The sequence below is a fragment of the Simochromis diagramma genome, unplaced genomic scaffold (genome assembly GCF_900408965.1).
Source record: "Simochromis diagramma unplaced genomic scaffold, fSimDia1.1 OVJJ01000501.1, whole genome shotgun sequence".
In the NCBI taxonomy this organism is placed as follows: domain Eukaryota; kingdom Metazoa; phylum Chordata; class Actinopteri; order Cichliformes; family Cichlidae; genus Simochromis; species Simochromis diagramma.
This window is the reverse complement of record NW_024387320.1, coordinates 25,788-48,770: the sequence shown is the minus strand read 5'-3', so window position 1 is coordinate 48,770 and position 22,983 is coordinate 25,788. Positions and strand designations below refer to the sequence as shown.

At 42.5% G+C, this 22,983-nt stretch overlaps 1 protein-coding gene across 6 annotated transcripts; it reads left to right on the top strand.

The window, feature by feature from the left end:
- The first annotated feature begins 339 nt into the window (after positions 1-339).
- LOC120717438 (disintegrin and metalloproteinase domain-containing protein 23-like) lies at positions 340-22,908 on the top strand. 6 transcript variants are annotated; one of them, XR_005692194.1, is made up of 27 exons: positions 341-539; positions 1,184-1,401; positions 1,846-1,922; positions 5,050-5,113; positions 5,839-5,921; positions 6,067-6,130; positions 7,276-7,348; positions 7,797-7,867; positions 8,044-8,109; positions 8,302-8,370; positions 10,175-10,341; positions 10,526-10,610; positions 10,705-10,792; positions 11,900-11,951; positions 12,793-12,892; positions 12,976-13,047; positions 13,140-13,226; positions 13,318-13,398; positions 13,515-13,565; positions 13,645-13,708; positions 13,799-13,904; positions 15,284-15,403; positions 15,660-15,828; positions 17,418-17,529; positions 17,909-17,999; positions 18,822-19,878; positions 21,042-22,908. XR_005692194.1 is itself a non-coding variant. In XM_040005440.1 (26 exons), the coding sequence occupies exons 1-26, from the start codon at positions 464-466 to the stop codon at positions 21,085-21,087; spliced, it is 2,352 nt and encodes a 783-aa protein (XP_039861374.1). In that variant the 5' UTR covers positions 340-463; the 3' UTR covers positions 21,088-22,908. The 6 variants fall into 6 exon arrangements, 4 of the variants coding, with proteins under 4 accessions (XP_039861374.1, XP_039861373.1, XP_039861375.1 ...); XM_040005440.1 differs by lacking the exon at positions 18,822-19,878 and having other exon boundaries at positions 340-539; XM_040005439.1 differs by lacking the exon at positions 17,909-17,999 and having other exon boundaries at positions 18,822-18,912.
- The last annotated feature ends 75 nt before the right edge of the window (positions 22,909-22,983 follow it).

Sequence of the window (22,983 nt, the reverse complement as noted above, 5' to 3'; positions counted from 1 at the left end):
TAATTAGAAAACCACAGAAACCAAACTTGAAAGTCGAACGATTATTCTATACTGGTATTGTTTACAGTGGCAAGTGCCTACATAATGTAACTACTATGTTATTATATTATATTATATTATATTATATTATATTATATTATATTATATCAGTGGCAATGTCCTTTCTCACTTAGTTGTGTCTGTGGTGAGAAAGGACATTTGAGCTCATCAAGGAGGAGCAGCAACCTGCTGGTAGACTTCCAGTAGCTGCCTCCTGGCCACCGCCTTCTTTCAGCCCCCCACCCCTCCTCTCTCCGCTTCCTCCTCCTCCTCCTCTTCCGCTACTGCAGCAGTAAAACCCGGTGTCTCCTGCATCCATGAAGAGATCCCCCCTCCACGGCACCTCCCCCGCCACGATGGGCCGCGAGCAATTAACTGCGTTGATGTGTTGATATTGAGATATTTCAGTTATCAAATATGAATCATGCATTTGATATTTCTGGCCACTTTGCTCGTCAGCATCCTTTTGCCTTGGCTTCATCCATCACTAGCTTCACTCGGTAGGTACTGCCACAGCCTGCTGGCTTTTTTGTCACTTTAATGTGATCGCGTACGCTTACCACTCTGTGCTTTGTGCTGAAATATTGTTTGGTGATGTGCTTTGGATCTATAACAGCGTTCCTCGGAAGCCACCGGGAATTATTGTATTTAATACGCTGCGTCTTTAGCGTGATGCTGCATGAGGGCAGACTACAGCATCTCAGCATCTTTTGTTCAGCTAGTAAAAACACAATGATCACTGTTATGGATATTTACTACGCTTGAATTAAGTCTAACACACAGGCTCTGTGTTTGTTCAAGTGCGTGATATTATCCAGGCACCCCGGATTAAATGAGAACAGTATTTATCTGGTGCAGTTTTTACTTTGGCAATAACCGTATCAAAAGTGGTTTTTATTTAAATGAGGCAGTTTATAGTCTGTGTTCCAAATCAGTGTAATTGGTGGTGGCTATTAGTTTTTGAGTATACTGCTGCATGTAATCACTGCAGATGAACTGTGTCATAAAATTGGCATAAAGCTAAAGCCACTTGCCTCAGTGTAACAATTGTGTTTAATGAATTATAGATGATACCTGGCTTTGTGCATATCTGTAGTTTTAAAAAACATATATATGTATCTGTGCTGTAAAAAATCCCTTGCAGAGGTTCAAGGAGTAGAGGACAAGGTTGAGAGGGACGCAGTGTCGGCTCTGCTGAAGCAACAGGCAACTGCAGCACCCACCACAGACAACACAACACACCATGCAGTAGAGCATGTGATCACCTACCCCTCTCGGTTGATCTACTACCTAAACGAGGACTCTGAGAGTACCTACCATGACCTGAACACCCATGCTAAGAACCAAGCTTCAGAGGGCCAGGTATGTGGAAGAGGGGTGGATGAAGATGATTAATGCTTGCATAGCCTTGATTGTGCAAAAAGTTTGCAAGATGTGTGGTCAAAGGTTGTAGTACATGATAATGCGTTGTTTGGTCTGATCCCAGTATTTCATGTCAGTTTGCTGTGCAGAATCAGTCAAAGCTAAGATAGTAGTCAAAATAGACCCACTTAGCATAGTTTACGTGTTTCTTTAGCAACTGGAGTGATGCCAAAGCAAGTGTGCTGAAAGAAGCACTTCTTCCCGTCAACCCACTGTACATTAACATCCGTCATTGATACAGCACATCTGTTCTTTGTGCATTGTGCTGTAAATGAAGTTGAAGGCAGACCCTGGAGGATTTTGGCTCAGTGAGACGCTGCTATAATCTTATTTGTTTTGCAAGCTACCATTATCTGCAGTGACTACTCTTTTTCTCTTCTACAGGCAGTCCACCTAGCCCAAGTTAGTTTCCAGTTAGAGGCATTTGGCTCCAGATTTGTTCTAGATCTGTCTCTTAACAAGTAAGTTCTCCTAATCTAATTTAACCACAGCGATTTATTTCACTTAAATTGGTTAGTGTTATTGATTGTGGGCTTTTTTTTCTGTGAAACTCAGAGATGTGTAAGGATTTTGTTTATCTCCCTGTCCTTGTTTTTTCCCCAAAATCTCACCACCAGGCTGTCTGAGTACTAATCTAGCATGAGACAAAGACGCATCACAGCCCTTTATGGGAAATGACACCAGATGATAAGAACATGTCAAAGAGTATTTGTTCTCAAGGTCATCTCAACAAAAATGACTAAATAGATGGAAACAATAGAATTTCAGTATCTTGTATCATGCTGGCCTTGTGACCAGCATCCATATAGCCTATCATAGACACTCTTCACTCTATAATACGTAGTGCTGTATAGGATACAATTAAGATAACTCTTATTTCCTGTTTTAAATCCTTTACTAATTTAAATATAAATCTGCTTGTTGCAGATTTTGGTGTACCACAATAATAATAAATATAATGAAATTGTTGTCATCAGAAAGATACAAAATATAAAGACCAGTGTAGGACTCAAAGAGAACATGCATAAGTGCACTACACTTGTATTTCTATCATGACAGCACAGAGCAGACGTTCAGTGAACTGAAAGTCGACTCAGACTATGATACGAAGCGATGAACCACGTCGAGTAGCTGACTCTTGTTTGTAAATGATATATATAATGTGTCAGAACAGAGCTTAATGCAGCATCAATTGAAGATAATGTAATCAGGGAAACTGTGGGTCAGCACGTTGGTTGCTAAGTGCTAAGAGCGACGTCAGCTCAGCAGCCAGACTAGTTTTATATGAAGGATTTTGGATAACCAACATCTCTATATTTAATGAGGATTTAATAAGCTTGCATCAAAATGAGGATGGAGACGGCTGCTCTGTGTTCTGCATCTATTGATTCACTCCCTGTATAAAGAAGCCTGGCGTACATGTGAAAAATTCCTGTAGGACGTAGTTACTTTTATGTTTTCTTATCATGTGGTTGGATATTCAGCTTGTGCCTGTGGCTTGCTGAGATCACAGAGGATGTGCCATAAACTTAAGATCCTGTAAACACGCTTTGAAATGACTTTACACAGTTGTTACTTCAGCTATAATGAAGGAAATGTTGGAGCTTTGGCTTCATAGTGGTTTGCGTATCATGTGAGTGCCCACGTCAAGGCTGATAAAGACTTGTAGGCAGTGCAGCAGTATGGAGCAATTAGTATTTGTTTTATTGCCCAAATGTACAAGTTCAGAAATCTTCTGCAGTCTGCGGTTTTGGAGATCACATATCGGCGCTGGGATATCTTCAGAGTGTCTGTCACTGCTATCTTCGTTTTAAGTTGAACATTTCCCGTGAGGTTTAGCTGAAATGAAAAATACATCGCTTCTTGTATCGCATGCATCATGTCAAGTGACAGAAAAGCCTGTCACTCCGTTCAGGAATCACCACATAGTACAACAGGAAAATCTCAGCAGCAGTGAAGAGGCCTGCACGTGTGACCTTGATTCCCAGCTGTTTGCTTGTAGGTTCTCGACTAGATGCTTTTTTTGTGCAAGAACAGGGGTTTGAATTCTGCTTAGTGTTGTAGCTGCAGCAGCACTGATCTAAATATAGATAGGTCTGCACCCTGCTAGTGGGTGCTGCTTTATCTGCTCACCTCTTACCGTACCTGGAATTGTAAGCAACTAAAAAGATGATTTACAGAAACTAATACAAGTCTTACTTTTAAAGAATCTGGATGTTTTTGAAATGCGTTAGTTAAATCGACAGTGGCCACAATGGCGACTTTGTCTGGGAGATTTTCTTCCTTTGCCGTCTTTCTGAATACTTAATAGCATCTCCATATATTAAGCCTCAGAGCAGATTATTGCCTTGCATGAACAGCATGACTGTGTCATGTGCTGCTACAGGATTTTAGAGTTACATTTGATCTGGCGCCAGACGTGAGAACCTCCTGCAGCTCTTTGGTCCGTTCTCTCTCCTTTACCTCTTTGTGCCTTTCATGTGCTGCTGCCTCTCCTGCTGCATTGTGGCGCTCCGTCTCCTGTGAACCAAGAGACCTTGGGGCAGAACTCCCTCCTCATGGTCTCCACACGCAACCGTGGCGCATAGACATTTAAACAGACACACCTCAAGATGCTCACGCTCCGGCGCTTTACCTTTCCACACTCAGCTATGTTACCAGCCAGCCAGAGAGCCAACCACACACTTATGCACACACAGCCGTTCAAACACCGATACACTCTGGTGTGGCCCACTCTTCTCATCTGTCAAGCTATAAATAGCCCTTCACTCAGGAATCTCTCAGAGACTGCTCGCGCCTTGGCTCTCCTCTCGTAATGGTGCACTTCCTGTTCACATGCTCCAACGCATCACTCAAAAAAATGGTCACACTGCTGGTGTCACAATACAGAGCCACTATTTCCATCCTTTTTTTTTCTTGCTGCAGCACAGCTATATGTTCAGAGAGGAGGGATGTTTCCGTTTTGCAAGGTTACTCAGAAAAAAAAAAGCGCCATTGTGGCAGAAATTATCTCTTGAAGTCAGCTAGCAGACCGAGCGCGTGAGGGACGCTGACTCAGGGAGCTGCTGAGAGAATTGTTGTGTTCAAGGTGAGGTTGAGGCCTTAGGATAATTTATCGCATTAGGCTTTTCCGTTCAGTTTGATTTGGGCAAATCTGATGCAGAAGCAGGTAGCTTCATATGATATAATTTGCTTCTGTTCTGTTCTGTTCTCAGGGTGCTTTTGAGAGATTTTTTATCAAATCCAGTTTTATTTTGTGCATCTTCTGCCGGGCTAGTTAGTCATCCCCAGGTTACCTGCATAGTAATTTTTCCTGAGGGCAGACAACATTTAACATCTCCACTGCACTTTTGAGATGCCAGGGGAGTGTTTGTGCAGCCAAATGCGGGCCCGGCGGTGATGACTGTTCGTGTTTAAACGCCAACCAAAGCACTGCTCTCTCACCACTAGTTTTCAAACCACAATATGTGAGTCAGAGAAAGCAAAACGAGACAGACAGACTCCTGCATGTTTTTTTCACTGCATCACCTCCTTTTACTCCTCCTGGCAACTCCTCCTGTTACTAACTGCAGTCTCTGTTTTCTTCAGTGACTTGCTGTCTTCAGATTATGTTGAGATCCACTATGAAGGAGAGAAACCTGTTATATCAAAGGTAATGTTTAAGTAGACACATTTCTCAGTTATTTTGCTGTGGTGGGCCATGCGTATGCTGCTTTGACCTTGCACAGAGATAGATAGATAGATAGATAGATAGATAGATAGATAGATAGATAGATAGATAGATAGATAGATAGACAGACAGATAGATAGATAGATAGATAGATAGATAGATAGACAGATAGACAGATAGATAGATGAGGATGTAAGCTAGTGAGATGGAGATGAGAGCTGTTTTCTCCTGCTGCTGATTCAGGCAGAGAGCTGGGTTGGGCATGCTGTAGCTGAATCAGCAGGGTTTTGCTCCCCTGCAGCCTCCTGCTGGAGCTCTGGTCACATGATGAGGGAGAGAAAGCACTCTGCAGTATCAGTGCAGGACGGGATGGGTGAAGTGTGTGTGAGGGAGAGGAAAAGAGAGAGACAGAGGGAAACGGGGTCCTGCGCTCACCCGTGGTCTGAGGGCTGAGTCACAAACAGTGTCGGCACCCACCTTGCAGTGTATTAACTTCCCCTTTTAACCAGCATAGATTGAGCCCCCCTGCAGGAGTGAGCTGCAAATAAGCCAAAACTGACATCTGTGACACAAGCTGTTACCCTTTTGGGACTGCTGGAAAATTCAAACACACTGACAGCTTTACACAGCGCCACGACGGTGTACACACAACTCTGTGCGTTATGCTAGCGCTGATGCTGCCTTAGTACTGTGTCTTCTTCTCTCAGGGCGGTGAGCACTGTTACTACCACGGCCAGGTGAGAGGGAACGATAACTCCCACGCAGCCTTATCTACCTGTAACGGTTTGCAGTAAGTGAACATCAGATTTTTTTTTTTTGTGAAATCCTCGCCGCGCTCAGAATATCTCTGGATGTACTCATCTCTGCTGCTTAGCTCCTATTGACTCGGTATTGACTGGTGTGTCTCTCCCTTTTATTCTCCCTCTGCCTGGCAGTGGGATGTTTGACGATGGAGTCCATGTGTATCTAATTGAGCCCTTACAACAGAATCATTCAAGTGTAAGTTATTCCTTTAGCAGACACGCACACTGCGATCAAACAAACATCCTCACCTTGGATGGAAACACATGTTTTATGCTGTTACTCCTTTTTGTTCTCAGGCAAGGATATCCTACCAGGATCATCCTGTTTTCAAAGGAAACGGTCATTTCCTACATGGGATTAACATGACCTTATGTTTTTTTTACATATGGCTATAGCAAAAGACAAATAATCTGCATTTTTATTGTATGTTAATCATCATAATTCCTATTTGTCAAGCCATAGTAGAAAGCTGGTTAAGGTTAGGGTGGTTTTCTAGTCCCGGATGACTATTCAGTGATGGCTCTGGCCCACACCAGTTCTTCCTGTTATGGTAAATGGCCTGTATTTGTATATAGCGCTTTACTTAGTCCCTAAGGACCCCAAAGCGCTTTACACAACCAGTCATCCACCCATTCACACACACATTCACACACTGGTGATGGCAAGCTACATTGTAGCCACAGCTGCCCTGGGGCGCACTGGCAGAGGCGAGGCTGCCGGACACTGGCGCCACCGGGCCCTCTGACCAATAGTCATAATTATATCATAGTTATAGTGAAAGAGGAACTTTAGGTGCTAATGGGAATCTGTGGCCAAAAAAATCACGAGTGCTGGGATGTTTAGAGATTGCCAGCACTTTCTTCTTGTTGTAATAATCTGTCGGACATGCTTTTGATTGCGCAGTATCTGTTTTCTAGCATTGACGGTCTACATGTTTGTGCACTGCTAGAAATGTTCCTTTTCCTGCTACTACAAGTGGATTTGACTGCATTGTTGGTGGGAAAAATAGTTTCCTCCCCTTTACATGCAAACATAAGTGCTCTTGTTCTTTATAAAACTGGAACACCTCGTGCTCTTGAAATCAGCAACTCAAGAGTACTCACTCTGATACATAACAGCAGCTAAACGTCAGAAAAGATGTGCAGCAGGCATTCAGCGCCAAACATTTTTATTTGTGTAATTATTTAGTCCTGCATTTACTTTTGTAAATCCTTGATAAATTACGTGTTAGTGTTTAAACTTATTTTTTTCATTTGCTGAATGTTTGTTCATTTGCTCTGCCTGCTTGTACAAGTCACCCTCCCTTTTTTTTCACCGATTTGTTTGCCTGACTCCTACAGGATACAGCTGCTAGGCCTCACAAACTAAGAAGAGCAGCCTCTTCTTTGTGGGATGATGATTCAGTGGAGCAGGGTAAGGTTTCGATGCTTGTCATTAACCTTTTCACATAACTGTCTTTATCAGTCCTTCCCCTCTGACCAGCACCACACCTCTTTTGACTTCCTAAACCTGACATTATCATCCCTGTCTTCAGACACAAAGCAAGGACAGGAAGGTCCAGATAGGCTGTCACCCCAGAAGAGACCTTTAAAACAAACTGGATTGGATTTTAGTGTTATAGTTGCCAAATGGACCAAATGTATATCACTTTCCTTGGATCACAAGCACTTGCCTCGCTGCCGTTTTGCCAAGTTCCCCGTCTTCACTCGTCTTTTTGCATTTCATAGGAAATTTTGAGACACGCTGTGGAAATTTCTGGGAAAATGTCACATGCATAACTGATTTCTTTCAAAACAAGGCTACAGGGATGTAAACACTTGAGTCTGTAGAGGTGTCACTCTTTCCTTGTGCTTATTTGCAGAGGAAGAGGAGGAGCAGCTCTTCTCCGAGCTGGATGAACTGTCCTGGCTGAGGCGCAGGAAAAAGCGAGCAGTAAGTCTCTGATCTCACCTCTCTCTGAAGTAATGCAATGACTTTAGTGCACTCACCCCGGCTGCGTTTCACAGTTTACAATAAAAACACCCACAGACGTTTACAAGGTCAGACTTGTGGTGATACTCCAAATTATACGTTTGAAGCTGCCTGGTCATTGTTGTTTTGTTTTGCAGATGCCTCGCAGCGTATTTGAGGAGATGAAGTATTTAGAAGTCATGATTGTCAGTGACCACAGTATGGTGCGTAAAAATCTCTCCTTTTTTCCTCATTTGATGCTATGTGGCTGGTATTTTATCATGGACAAAAGGATACTCTTTAATATTCCAGACCTGGGCCGACTCCCTCCCAGAAGAGGGAGCAGCAAGCGTCACCGAACGTTACACACTATACATCACTGTGTGCTATTTTTCCCTCCCCCTCTCTGTTTGCAGTTTAAACGACACAGGAACAAGCAGCACACGAGGAACTTTGCCAAGTCAGTAGTTAATCTTGTGGATAGTGTGAGTAAGCTTTTTACTTATCCTTTGAGCAAACTGGAGTGTGTGCTTTTTTTGGAAACCTCTTTTAGAATATCATCTGTAGAAGACCTACTAGAAGTTCGGCAACGTCTCCTACTGTACTTAATAACAGTTGACTTTTAATGTTTTGCCATCAGCAGGTCTAACTTCACTCAGCTACTATTATCACCAAATCAGCACCAACATACTCACAGTCTAGCCCAGGGGTGTCGAATTCCAGGCCTCAAGGGCCGGCCCTTGAGGCCTGGAGTTCTGCAGGTTTTAGATCTCACCCTGGGTCAACACAACTGAATCACATGACTAGTTCATTACCAGGCCTCTGGAGAACTTCCAGACATGTTGAGGAGGTAATTTAGACATTTAAATCAGCTGTGTTGGATCAACGGCACATCTGAAACCTGCAGGACACCGGCCCTCGAGGTCTGGAGTTCGACACCTGCGGTCTAGCACATGACTTCTCTGGCATCGCAAGCTGGATAAGATTTGATTTTGTTCAGTGCTCACTATCTGCAAAATGTTTAACATTTCATTCACCCTCGTGTGTAATTTGCATTTGATGCTTAAACTACAATGGTAAACATTGTCACAGGACTGTCACAGGACTAAAATGCACGACTCCAGGCAGACAAAATAATGCAAAGCAAACCTTTTATTTTGTTGACGTCGTAGATCAATAACTAAAACAAGGAAACCACAGAGAACCGGGGTAAACAGCAAGCACACATCCAGGGAAGACAAAGACTAATTGAAAGAAAGGCAGTATACAGTCACTAGACACTTTGTTAGGTACAGCTGTTCAATAGCTGCTCATTAGCCCAACCATTGAATCGGCCAATTACATGGCAGCAACTCAGTGTATGGAGGCATGTAGAGGTGTCAAGATGACCTGCGGAAACTTACATTGACTGTCAGAATGGGGAAAAGGGGTTATTTAAGTGACAGTGCTGCTAAAACTTTGGCACGTTTGGGATGCAATGGAAGAGTCACATCATTATTGTGCAGCTGACAAATCTGCAACAACTGAGGGAGGCTGTCACATCAATATGGACCAGATTTGCTGAGGAATGTTTCCAGCATCTAGTTGAATCTATGCCCGGAGAATTAAACATTTAAATGCAGTTTGTAGTGAGTGTATATAAACAACCTGAGGGCAAACTGGGAGCAGGAGACAAATGAAACATGGGTGAAGGTACAAGATAATCACAGGGGAGGAAGTAAAAGTCAAAGCAAGACACAAGAGACAACTGACAGAGTAAAACAGGAAATAACTCAAAAGATAAATACTAAACACAGACAAGAAACTCACTCTGGTTAGTCTTGAGCTACAATACCTCAAGACAGCAACTGGAATACAAGGAAGCATAAAAAACGTACACATTTGACTAGAACAGGCTTCTGTTTTAATTTTATCTAAGCATAAGAAACATATCTTCAGTAATACTGCAAAGGATCAAATCAGGAATCCAAAACTCATCATGCCACAGATAAGAATCAAAACTTCAAACACTAGAATAACAGAGAAAGCAAAACAGACACCCAAACTCAGATAGATAACTAAGAATTCAAAACTCCAAAAATAATGGGCAAACATCATGGCTAAACATCAGTGTTATCCTTGTCTGTCTGTGTTCTTTGTATGTGTGTAAACACTCCCCTGTATTCCTCCCCGCTCCCATTATTCTACATCCGTCCTCCGCTTCCTTTGCTGTCGCTCTCTGCCTCTATCTCACACGTTTTGTTGTGTTTTTTTTCCTTTACTGCTTCTATTCATTGCTTCCGACGGCAGATCTTCAAAGAGCAACTCCATACACGTGTGGTGCTTGTTGCTGTGGAGATTTGGACAGACAGGGATCACATCCCCATAAGTGTGAAGCCGCTGGAACTGCTGCGTGATTTCTCCAAGTACCGGCAGCAAAGCATCAAGCACCATGCCGATTCTGTGCAGCTACTCTCGTAAGTTCACCCTTCGGGAGCTGAACAGATCGTTTGGGATGGATGGTCTCTGTTGTTCTGGTTTTGCTCTGATGGAAGTACGCTTTGTTTGCCTGCCTGTAACTAAAGCAGCACTGCTGTGTTCTTACCTGCTTTGTGCTATTTATATCTTCCGTCTTATTCTTCATCTCCATCATTCTTGCAGAAACGCCACCTTCCACTACCGCAGAAGCAGCACTGCGTACTTTGGAGGCATGTGTTCTGTGAGCCGTGGAGTAGGCGTCAATGAGGTCAGATTTACTGTCACACATCCAGCATTGCTCTGTGGACGTATCGCAGTGTGATTATGCGGTGAATAATATGTTGTCACTGTTGTGCCAACAGTACGGCACCACCTCGTCCATGGTAGTGTCTCTTTCCCAGAGCCTGGCACAGAACCTGGGCATCCAGTGGGATCCGGCATCCAAGAGAAGTAAACATGAAACACTTTTTCTTAACACACAGCTGCTATAAGCACGATAGGCATGGCAGGCTAAAGTCACAAAGTTCATGGCACATAGTAAATAACTGTTTTTATGTAGCGGTCTCAAAAATGCACCTGTCAGTTATGATACATTTGGTGTTTTATTGAAGACCCTGTGATCCCTACACTGGTTTCAGATGCCTCTCTAACATTATCCAGCTTTGCTTGAATTAAGGTCAGGATGGGAACATTTTTCACTCTTAAAACAGACATACACACAAAACTGAAATGCTTTTGCTGCACGGCTAAAGTTGTTTGTAGAGTAGAGAAAATGTTTTGAAGGCAGGTGTTTAAATGCACTTTATTTAAGACTGCTAACTGGATGTAATCTCACATCTGGAAATTGGAGAAGTAGCAGAAATGTAGGTGTTTTTCTTTCTCGAAATTGTATTTTTAGTACTTTGAGCACCACAAATACTTCTGCTCTCAACTCTTTAGGTCTAAGAAGGAAGTGTTTTGTGTTAAGTGAACTTTCACATTTCACTATTCTGTTACTATTGGCATTTAACTGTTTAAATACAGGATACAATGCATTTTTTTGAAAGTCTTGACTGATATTTTAGATGTCATTCACAGGCCTCCTCTAAAACAAAAAGTCTCTTTGCAACCCTGTTGCCAGAAGTCACCGTCGGTGGACTGACTGTATTTGAGAAAAGTAGACCAGAAAATGTCCGTTTGAGAAAGAATTTATGCCATCAGATTTGAGATCGCCATGCTTAATGAGGCAGCTGCCAGGTTAGAAACTACAAGCTGGAAAAAATGCTAGCCATCAGCAAAAGTCTATTTGTGGCCCCAAAGCTGCCTAGGAGAATGTCAGTGTAAAATAAAGTGAAAGGATTCTTCATTATTCAGCAGAAAGCTGGATATCAGGAGTTAAATCCACGGATTAAGACTGCTTTTCTTTGAAATTACAACAAAACAAAAAAAATTATGCTAACATGCTTACTTTGTCTACTCTAAGTCTTTATTTCAAATGAAAGTTGTGGATGCTATCTTTTCTTACTCTGTCCGTTCCTCTTTCTCTGGTGTTTCTACACTTTCTGCCCTGTTTTGCAGAGGAATGCGGCTGTACTAGCCAGTGGGCTGGCTGCATAATGGAGGATACTGGGTAAGATCCAACATACCCCCGAGAAACACACATACACAGTCATTCATTCACATGGCGGAGCAATTACAAATGCTCGTTTGTGTGCACTCAGTAATGTAGTAATCAGTACTCGTTCAGCTTTTTTCCTTGTTGCTTGTTATTAACTAACTCTGAGCGACTGTTTAATACAGTTACACAGTTTTTAACCACCTAGTCAGTCAGTACACAAGTAAGAAAATGAATAAGTTGCACCTACTGTAATTTCGGCATGCTGTTTTGTGAATAATAAGCAACTCTTTTAGCTAAAGTAGGATTGGGTATATAAAAGGTAGCTGTAGTCACCAGGGTGTCCCCCATTGGTTAGTTATGTTCCTAGAGAGGATTTTGCCGTCACCATCTTGTTGTTTTGAAACTGGACAGGATGAGCAATAAGTGGCTCTGACTCAAAAACTGAGGGACAAAGCATGCTGTTACGATAGTGACTTGTCCGTGACCAGAAGCATACCCAGCTTTATCATTCTACACGCCTCTGTTTGACACCACAATTTAAATCATGTTGTATTCAATTTAACTTGAAACTTGCAACTGAGAACACAGTAATAATAGTTGCAGGGTCATCTTTCCACGGAAGCTTGTTTCTGCGACTTCCATTGGTCAAAATTTCAGGTTATTATTTCAAGATTTTAAACTTAGTGATACGTTTTAGTCAGTAAGCTGAAATTTTGAGATATCTAATGAAAATGGACTTTTGTCAAATTTGCATGCATTCAGATTACTTGAAGTCAACATTTTAGGCATATTTTTTTGACTGTATCCTGTTTGGTTGGACAAACTTATAAATATCTTTGTCTTCTCTCTGCAGAGTCCAACACCCACAAAAATTCTCCAAATGCAGCATCTCAGACTACAAGGAGTTCCTCCTGAAAGGTGGAGGTTCTTGTTTGTTCAACAGGCCAACCAAGGTTAGTCGCCCCTTCTGAGTCTCAACATGTCAAACTTTTACGCACACGTGCTCCTTTTACACCGTCTTGTCCTCTCCTGACAGCTGTTCGAGGCAGCAAATTGTGGGAATGGATTTGTAGAACTGGGAGAGGAGTGCGACTGCGGACTGAGAACAGTGAGGGTCTTTTTACTTCACCACGTCACGCACGCCCATTTGTCATCTTCTCTTTGTTCAGATGCTTGAAGCTCATTTCCCTTTGTTTTCAGGACTGCCAAAAGGAATGCTGCAAGAAGTGCTCCCTCGCCAATGGGGCACACTGCAGCGATGGACCATGCTGCAATAAAACATGCTTGGTACAAGCTTGGTTCTTTCTTTTTAAAGCTCTGAAAAACTAGTAGTTGATTTCCGAAATCTAAAGCTGTTTTATTCTCCTTTTCTTGCCAGTTCTACCCACGAGGTTACAGCTGCCGCTATGCTGTGAACGACTGTGACATCTCAGAGACCTGCTCTGGGGACTCGGGACAGGTTGAGCTTATGGTTTATTTAGCTTTAAATAGCTTTAATTTGTTCATTTTTTTTGCACGTTGAACACAAATTTGGCTGTTAAAAAAGAAAGGTTGTTCTCTTTGTGATTTTTACAGTGCCCGCCAAACCTTCATAAACAAGATGGTTACATCTGCCAGGTAAACCAGGTAAGAAATGGGTATTTAAAAAAATATAAATGCCAACATGTGCTCAAAGTTTTCTGATTTTATTAATCTCTATCTACAGGGTCGCTGTTACACTGGAGAGTGTAAGACCAGAGAGAACCAGTGTAAATACATCTGGGGATCAAGTAAGGTTTAATGCTTCTCGGGTTAATTTGAGCACGGGTTCTGCACGAGGAGAGGCAGCGTGCAGCTCATCGCCTCTCTTTTTGTTTTAGAGGCTGGAGGCTCGGAGAAGTTCTGCTATGAGAAGCTGAACACGGAGGGCACAGAGAAGGGCAACTGTGGAAAAGATGGAGAAAAATGGATCCAGTGTAGCAAACAGTGAGCACAAAATAATAACACTGTCGCACATTCATTGAATAATAAAGTGCCTGAAAGCATATTTTGAACTTTTCTAAACTGATCGGCCAACATTTACACCCATTTTGTGCACCAAGCAGCCAGCTGTGCATAGGTGAGAAAGTTTTACTGTCAAGATCCTTTAGGATCCCCAAATTTTTGTTGTGGTATTCCAAAGACATGTTGTACAAGTTAATCCTGTTATGTGGAATTTCAGCATCAGGTTTCTCAGTTGTTGTTGTTTTACAGCCATCCAACAGAGGGCGCCAAAGGACCCTGTTTAAAATGGATAATTGCCATCAAATGCCAGAAATGTATTTTTACCAATCAGATCAATTACTAAAAACAGATTCCAGGGAAACCACCTCAGCACACATGTCTTCAGTCTTCCTGGCTTTTCTCTTTAACTGGGATGTGGTGGTAAAAGTCAAGATAACAGATAGATAACAGAAGGCTTAAAACTTTCCTTTTGATAAAGCGTATAGTTAAGGCTGGATCAGGTGATTCTGAACCATTCCTTGGGTATGCTGCAGTAATCTTAGACTGCTGGGAGAGTCCCATGTCCTTCACTCACTTTCTTTTTCAGTTTCCATGTGTTTATAGAAGGATATTGCATTTAATTATTAGTAATTCATTTTAAATTCTAGCTCTCCCATAGTGTGCCTTTTGTCCTAACTCCCTCTGCTCTCTCTTTCCCCTCACACCCATGGCATGGATCCAAGTCCCCCACGCCTACTTGTGGTTTCTACTGGAGGTTTCTTCCCGTTAAAAGGGATTTTTTCCTTCCAACTGTCACCAAGTGCTTGCTCATAGGGTGTTGTCTCATTGTTGGGGTTTCTCTGTAGTTCTGTGGGGTCTCTAACAATATAAAGGTGACAGTAGAACAGACCAATAACCTTCTGAAACAAAGTAAAATCTTTTCCACAATCACGGGAAATGTTCTGTGATGTGGTTATTTGTTCACTGCATCAGTTAGGGTTAATTAAATGACATGTTGCCAGCTGCATTAAGTAATCACTGCAGTAATTATCCAATGAAAGGCTTATACTTAATAGCTTAGTTAAATCCAGGTGGCGACTTCTTTTTGGCCAGGCAGTGTATTTGTAAAACATGTTTAAAGGTAAGCAGTGTGACTTTAAAATTGCACTTAATATTAAAGACCAAACATGGACTGCAACAGATCAAATCAAAGTTATCAGTACGAGGCTTCAGATCTTTACAGATGTCGCTTTGAACCAAACGAATAGATCTTTTTGGTGCATTTTGGTAATTGGTGGTGCAGAGGTGAACATTACATTGTTAGACAGGTGGAAGAGTGTTATCTGTACACATTTTTGGTTGCTTATCTCTCTCTTTTACAGTGACGTGTTCTGTGGTTTCCTTTTGTGTACCAATGTCGGGCGTGTCCCTCGCATTGGAAGCATGAAAGGAGACAGTACCCCCACCTCCTTCAACCACCAAGGGAACGTCATACAGTGCACGTAAACACATTTACTTTAATATAATGCCTGGGGCCTGGGGGCTCTTTACCCATGTGGGAAATAAATAGAAAAACTCTGTAGTAAATTTGGGGGATTTTTTGTGTCGCAATGGGCCATTTTCTCATAAAACGCAAGCTGTTACTAGAAGTTTTTCTATTTCTTTCTAAAATGGGTGCCTACAGGCAGTGTTTCTTCTGTAGCTTTATTTTTTGGGAGACTTCAACACTCCTCACCTCTACTCCATCCTTCTCCTCAGGGGTGCCCACGTCCTTTTGGATGATGAAACTGATTTAGGCTACGTGGAGGATGGGACTCCCTGTGGGCCGTCAATGATGTGCCTTGACCGCAAGTGTCTGCCCATCCAGTCACTTAACATGAGCACCTGCCCCATTGGACCTAACGGACATGTGTGCTCGGGCCATGGGGTGAGTATTTGTACACACTTACCTACACCTACTCTTTGCTCACTGGCAAATTGAGAGGGTGTTCGCTCATTTTTAGAAGATTAGCAAGCATGGACTGCGTGTAGTATTTGTTTGTAAGGGCTGCAGAACGTTTCCAACACCTTTGATGAAAAGGGTTCTTACTGAGTCATGGATAAAGGCTGTTTATGCTCTAACTTAGAGTTTCTGTTCAGCAAACACCAGTATTTGCTCTTTGTTTATTAAATCTCACTCTGGAGGGATGAGGAGAAATAAGGAGGCTCATTGCATTTCAAATGCCCAGGGTTGTTGATTTTCTTTTTCTCAGTAGAAAAAGTCAAACAAAAGCCTCAGGCTTAAGGGAAATATGCAACTGGCAATCCTTTATTCAGGTGTCAACACAAACTGGAAACTGGGGAAAACCTCTATCCTTTTATGGAAATGTCAAATACCTCTTATACCAGTAAGCCGAACTGGCTTCATTTAGATTTTTTTAAGAAGAGGTTGCAGAATAAAGCTCTTTGAATTCTGTATTTAAATAAAAATAAATAAAATACTTCTCTTCATCCATCTATCCATTTTCTTAACGGCTTATGCAATTCAGGGTCATTCAGGGTTGAACTCGAGTCTATCCCAGCCGTCGTTTCAAACTCTAAATGTGCTTCCTTTCTGAGTGGCCCGGCATGTGCAGCATCATTTCTCAGCTGATGTGGTAGAAATTGCCACAATTAAAAATATGTAAATACATAATAATCAAAAATCGTAATCTTTTCTGCAGGAAATACAATGCTTTATATTTCCTGAATTAAATGCAACTCAAATTTTTTTGAAAATATTATTTTGACGATAAAATAAACACACAGACACAAAACAATAATAATAGCTTGATTTGCTCTATACTGCAGTGAGACGTGCATCTTCCCAGAAATGTAACTTCCTATGGTTACAATATGTGATTATGATTCCAATAATAGCATTTTGCTATTAATTACTAATGCAGTAGCTACTATTTTTCCAAATTCAAAATGTTCCATGTAGCCATTGTTCAGTATTTATTATCTTAGAGTCCAACATGATTGGATGAGTTTCACTTGAGACGACGAAGTAATGCAGACACACCAGTGCACACAGTATAAATGCAAAGCGTTAACTAACTGCAGCGTTAGGTTCTTCAGGGATTTAGTTCAGCACTATAAATGAAGCTTAAGGTGTTTCTTAAAGAAGTTTTTTTCCCAAGCCAGTTCTCCTCAGGGGGCTATAGCTGCCTGGGAAATTACACGTCGGTTGATTGATTTTCTTCAAGAGTCCCAGTAAGCCAGTCAGCTGAAAACCAGCTTGCCTAAATTAAATACATTTTTTACACCATCCTGCACTTTTCTCGCTGTGATGCTTTTCTGTGATGCTCACACCAGCTTGGATTACTGGAGCTGAATAAAACAGAGCTATTGTGTTTTTTCTATCATACGTCAAAACCTATGCCAGATTTTTTTGTATAATGTTGGGGAAAAATGGAAGAGAAAAAGTTCCTTGAGGGGAATTTAAAAAAACTCCATCTTTCATTCTGTTTACCTCGGTATGTCTGCTGTGTACAGGTATGCAACAATGAAGCCACATGCACCTGTGACACCACCTGGGCCGGGACAGACTGTAGCATGCCTGACCCGCCTAAAGAGCCCGATGTCACTCCAGAAGAAGAACCCAAGGGTCGGTTTCCAACCTTTCTACTCCCGCCATCCGCCATCCAAAAATGAATATATCCACCCTTTTTTAATTTAGCCCAGATTCACATTGATCGTATGTTTAATGTAAATGTTATTACAGTGTCGCTCTCAGTCGCACTGCTAGATCTGAGTCAGTCGCACATTCCTGAGTTTCACAGGTCTACTGGGGAACATAAAGGCTTTGATTGTAGGAGAATGTAAAAGCAGTGTAAGATTTGTTTGCTCTGATTCTGAAGATGATGCTTTGACCACAGGGGGAGGGGCTTACGGGGCAGTGGTCACTTCATCCATGACTCTGAAGCAGAAGCCTGCTATTTGTTTTTGACAGGGTGGTAATAATGCTCCTTTTCCCCTCTGCACAGTGAGCGTGGCCACTAACAGGCTGATAGGGGCAGTAGCAGGGACCATTCTGGCCCTGGGGGTGATTTTTGGAGGCACAGGGTGGGGAATAGAGTAAGCATCTTTAACCCTTTCACAGCTCTTCCTCTCATAGTGGTGCCTCAGTGTGCGGGCGGTCTCGTGAGCCGGCCTGAGCCCGTGTGTGCGTCCCGGTGGCTTTGTGTTTTCTTGTGTGTTGGTGATGACCATATAATTGTCATGTGATTGGATGTTTTCAGTGTCGTGTGATTGATTGATGGATCTCCCCTCCCTCCCTCCCTCCCTCCTTCCTTCCTCTCCTTCTCCTGTCACTTCCTGTCGTTCCCCATTACTACAAGCCTCTTTCTTCATCCTCCCTCTTCCCTCCCTAGTTCCTCTCCTTTCTCTTATTCTTAGTCGTTATGTGGTTGCTCCTGTGATCCTCTCCTTTCTGGGGCATGTGGGGCATTTAGATGAAAACAGTCCTGAGAAGTGTCCAGTTAGTGACCTGGCTTGTCAGTCAGTGGTAGGCTGTGTGGTGACTGGGACCCCTAAAAACATTTTGTACTGCTCACACTGCAGATCACACGTACATGTCACCTGTAAACCTTTACAGTGATGGATACCCAGGGTCTACACAACCTTAACAGACAAACCACTGATAATCGCTACCTCAACTGACACCAGATAAACGTAAATATTTCCAGGGCGTTTGCTTGATTACATTCTCTTTATAACACTAAAAGGGGGTTGAAAAGCATGCAAAAAAATGCATTCTCAAACTCAGTCATTTTATTGTAATAGTATACTTATGGTATGTTTTCTGTTCCATGTGAAATCATCATTGTATAGCTAAATGTTATTAATACAGTAAATGAGTATAGGAACTCATGTCTTTTTCCCCATAACCCTTTACAGGTCCTAGTGCCACCAATCTAATAATAGGCTCCATCGCCGGAGCCATCCTTGTGGCTGCCATAGTGCTGGGGGGGACTGGATGGGGCTTTAAGTAAGCAACACGCCGCATGCCTCTCCTGCTCTAACTCTAGCATCCCTGCTGCTTCTAGACACCAGGGTTTGAGCTCCTGCTACAGAATACAGCATCCCAGGGTGGACATGTTACACTTATTACACTTAGGCTCACACTGACGAGGAGACATGCAGAACACATATGGGTGTGGAAGGCGTTCAGGTGTTTGATACTGTATGAGTAAATTTGACTTTGGGAAACGCTGGGGGTGTCTGTGCATCTGTAGCAGAACCTCAAACTGATTAGACGGGCAGAGTTCAATGTTTGACATGCATTTCATAGTAAAGTACAGAGGGGACAAATACTTTATAACAGCTAAGTGGTTAAAAAAGTTTGTTTGTACTTGTATTACAGAAATTACTCCCCTTTAAAATCTTAAACTAGGCCATTCAGTGTCACTCTATGGCTAGGAAATCTACCCACCGCTGATTAGCCTGCTGTCTTGAGCAACAGGGGTGTTACGCATCCTAATCTAAACAGACCTAAGGACTAAATAATAAATATGGTCCTACAGCCACTAAAGCATGCCAGATAGCATCATGGTTGTCACTAAAACAGCAAAAAAAACAAAAAAAAGAGAAAGAAAATAGAATAAGAAACCAAACATTTCTGCATGTTGACTTGTTGATTTGGAGGAGGTCAGTTCATTGCACAAAGGCTGAGACGAACCCTGAGCAATTTGGTCCGAGGGTTGTCGTGCTCTCATCACTTCCATGATGTTTTTTTCTCACTCCGTCGCTCTTTGAGGCCGAGGCTTTAAATGGAGTTATGAGAACAACACACACAGACACACAGAGAGAGAGAAGCCAGGACCTTTTTGTTGTCTGCAGCCTTTGTGCCATGGCTGGCCACACCCACCTGGATGGCTGAGCTCCGCCATAGAGCAGAGCAGGACTCTCGGACCCGCCCACACCAGCTGCCATTGCTGCCTGCTTCGCAGACCCGGTACAGACACGGCGCATTGCACTGCATGAACCACGCACAGCAATAGTGCCACCTTCAACTGGCCGACTATTGGAACAGGTGCATGACAGAGTGATAGAAGCCCCACAGCAAGCCACAGTACGGGGAGGTTATGCATCACTCCTGTTGTTGTACTCATTGTTGTCCCACTGTTGTGGTAGTAGTTACTGTTGCTGCTGCCGCCGCTGTGATCGTTATTTCTGTGCTCGTCTCCTCTTTCCTCCTCTCCGCTGTAGAGTACACGTTATGTTAGCTCTTTCCTCCCAGATGGTTGTTTTGAGTGGAACTAATGTGTTTCCCATCAATACCGGTAATGACACGTGTCTCCTACACTTCACCTTGTAAACTGATGTTGCACGAAGGAGCCGATCAGCACATCTGCAAGAAGGCAACAGAGTATATTTATATTCGTAACACCTTAAAAATGATGTAATATGGCTTAGACTTGATTGTTCTTTGATTTCAAAAATTAAACATATTTATTCATTTCAGATCTGGCCAGCACTACAAAAACTTTAAAGCAGATGTGATGTTTTCTCATCGCTGACACTGTAGACCTCAGGTTTGTGACTGTAAATACCTCTGACTGTCTCTTTGCAGTCAAGGCTGAGCGGGCCAACATGGACCAGCCTGTCCTCACTTCAGTGTCCTCGGCGTTTGATCCTGAAGCCCTCAAAAAGTGCACATTTGGAACATTTTCATCAGGCACACTTACACTGTGTCTAAAATCCCATACTATGTATCACTTAAACAGTAGCATTTAAACCTTAGGATACATTCCAGTGCCTTTGCTGAAATTTTATTAACAGCAGAGTGAAAGCATGTATTTAAACACTCAAGTTCAAGAGTTATCAATGTTAGATTTCAGCTCACTGTCCCGCTTACCCAAAATAGTATGTACCTCGCATGCTATTGGATACATACTGAGAATGTGTTATACCAAACAATCCTCACGTACTACTAGTACTACTACTACTACTACTAAAAAGTACGTAAGTATGGGATTTTGCACACAGCCTTACATAATAAACTGCAACTAACAGCATTTCCTTAAGAGAGCGTGGTTGCTTGTCCAGGTTGCACTAGCTCCGTTGCATATATAATTATAGCAGATGCTGACTTCTTTTTCTTATCTCCTCATCAAGAAATGTGAAGAAACGGCGGTATGACCCCAATGCCACAGCCATTTAACCCAAGGAGAAGATGGCAATCACACAGGGACTGCTCCAAGGCTTCCTTAGTTGGCTACCTGACAGCTGGACTGCACTTACTGCTGCTGATTCTTTGGCATTAGATTTACTTGAAAAAGACATAGTGGACATTTTAACAAATTTCCATCGTAGTGACATTATAAATGCAGCCTTTTTCAACTACACCTCACCCACGCCCCTCCACCCTGATCTCCAGAGTGACAGAGCTCCTCTTTCCATCCTTTAGTGCCAGTGCACAGGCGTTCAGGCGGAATCCACACCACTCTCTCACCTGGCATGAATAAAATCGAAACAAAACCTGCTGCTTGCTGGCCCGCCCGACCCCCACCCAACCCGCCCGCGCCCGGCATGAAGAGCCCTCTCTGCGGGGCTCTGCATGGCTACCAAAGCTATGAATATACCGCAAAAATAAAAAAGAAGAAAAAAAAAACACAGAAAGAGCAGAAAAAAAGCGCAGGAGAGAGCCTCATTAAAAACCAAACCCAGTGACAAGCCTGTTGAAGCTCCTGTTGAAGCAGAACTTCATGTGAGGACCTATAAGGGCAATGCAGGCCATGTAGTGAATGCGCACACACACACATACACACATGCACACACCACTGTACATATTTAAGGAGTTCAGGGTTGGAATTGACAGCATATTTTCCAAGGACATCAAATGCTTTTGTTTTTTATCTTAACATCTTGTATAGCGGGTGTTTTTGGTAATGTTATTAAAATAAAAAACAAACAAACTGAGACTAGGATTTGGGCCAAAATGGTTAGAGAAGAAAATCTAAAGTCAGATTTGAAGACAGAGAGAGAAAGCTGTGGTGTCGAGGAGAAGCGCGTCATTTCCGGAGAGATTCAGACTGTGATCCGATTTAGCCCCCTGTTTTTGAAGTATCTTCAACACTGACTCAAAAGCCAAAGAACCAATCACCCGAACATGTGGATGTTGTTGCACACGGAGCACTTTCCCCTCTGTCTGCAGCCAGTGGTGCCTCTCATGCTGAGGGCATGAAGTCTGTCCATGCAGGCGCTCACGTGTCCGGCCAGGTCTCACTTAACAGTCCTCATCAACACCCACTATACTGGCTTAAGCCTTTTTGCTCTCATAAACTCTTAGTAGAAATCAAGTTCAGCTCTACAGGTAATGCTGCATGCAAATCACTATAGTGGGCTTATAATTCTATATGGGAGTCCCCAAAATCTGCAAGGAAAATATGCTACAAAAGATAGGTGCATGTCAACAATAAAAAACATTTAACTTTTATTTACTATGCAAAGAAAGATATTGCACAAAAGTATGGGTAATAGTGATATCGGTGTAGACATGGTTTTACAAAAGGAAAAAAAAAAAACAACCTCTGCTAATCAGCTAATCTTTTGTATTTGGCCACTCCTATGTCTCCTTTCATTTCGCTTCAGTGTACTCAAACTGTGGATGGACAAGTAAAGAAATCATCAAAATAACTGAATTAGTATTTCAGAGGATAAGAGAGAGAGCACCCTTTTACATTTGTGGAACTGAAAATCATTTTTGTGTGTTTTTCATCCAGACAGATATTTTTAATCACACACACACACACACATACACACTTATACACACACACACTCTGTATGGTGCCTGTACATATCGAGGCCTGAACAGTTTCCTTGTGCAGGGCTATCATTTCCAGTCCAGCTGATTGTTGGTGTATTCCAGGTGCTGCCATAGCACTGGCATCGTTGTAATCCTCCATGTTAATCATTGTCTGGTGTCCCTCTCTCACTGCATTATGTACAGTTGGACTGATTAATAAACTACGGACAAATTTTATCCAAGCGTTTGTCTTCTTTTCTTTTAAATCAGGGGTCCCCAATCCCAGTCCACGAGGGCCGGTGTCCCTGCAGG

Coding starts and splice junctions, on each gene's coding strand:
- LOC120717438 (XM_040005440.1), top strand. CDS start 464: ATGCATTTGATATTTCTGGCCACTTTGCTCGTCAGCATCCTTTTGCCT. Junction 8,110..8,301: donor TTGTCAGTGACCACAGTATG/GTGCGTAAAAAT, acceptor CTCTGTTTGCAG/TTTAAACGACACAGGAACAA. Junction 15,404..15,659: donor GGGAACGTCATACAGTGCAC/GTAAACACATTT, acceptor CCTTCTCCTCAG/GGGTGCCCACGTCCTTTTGG.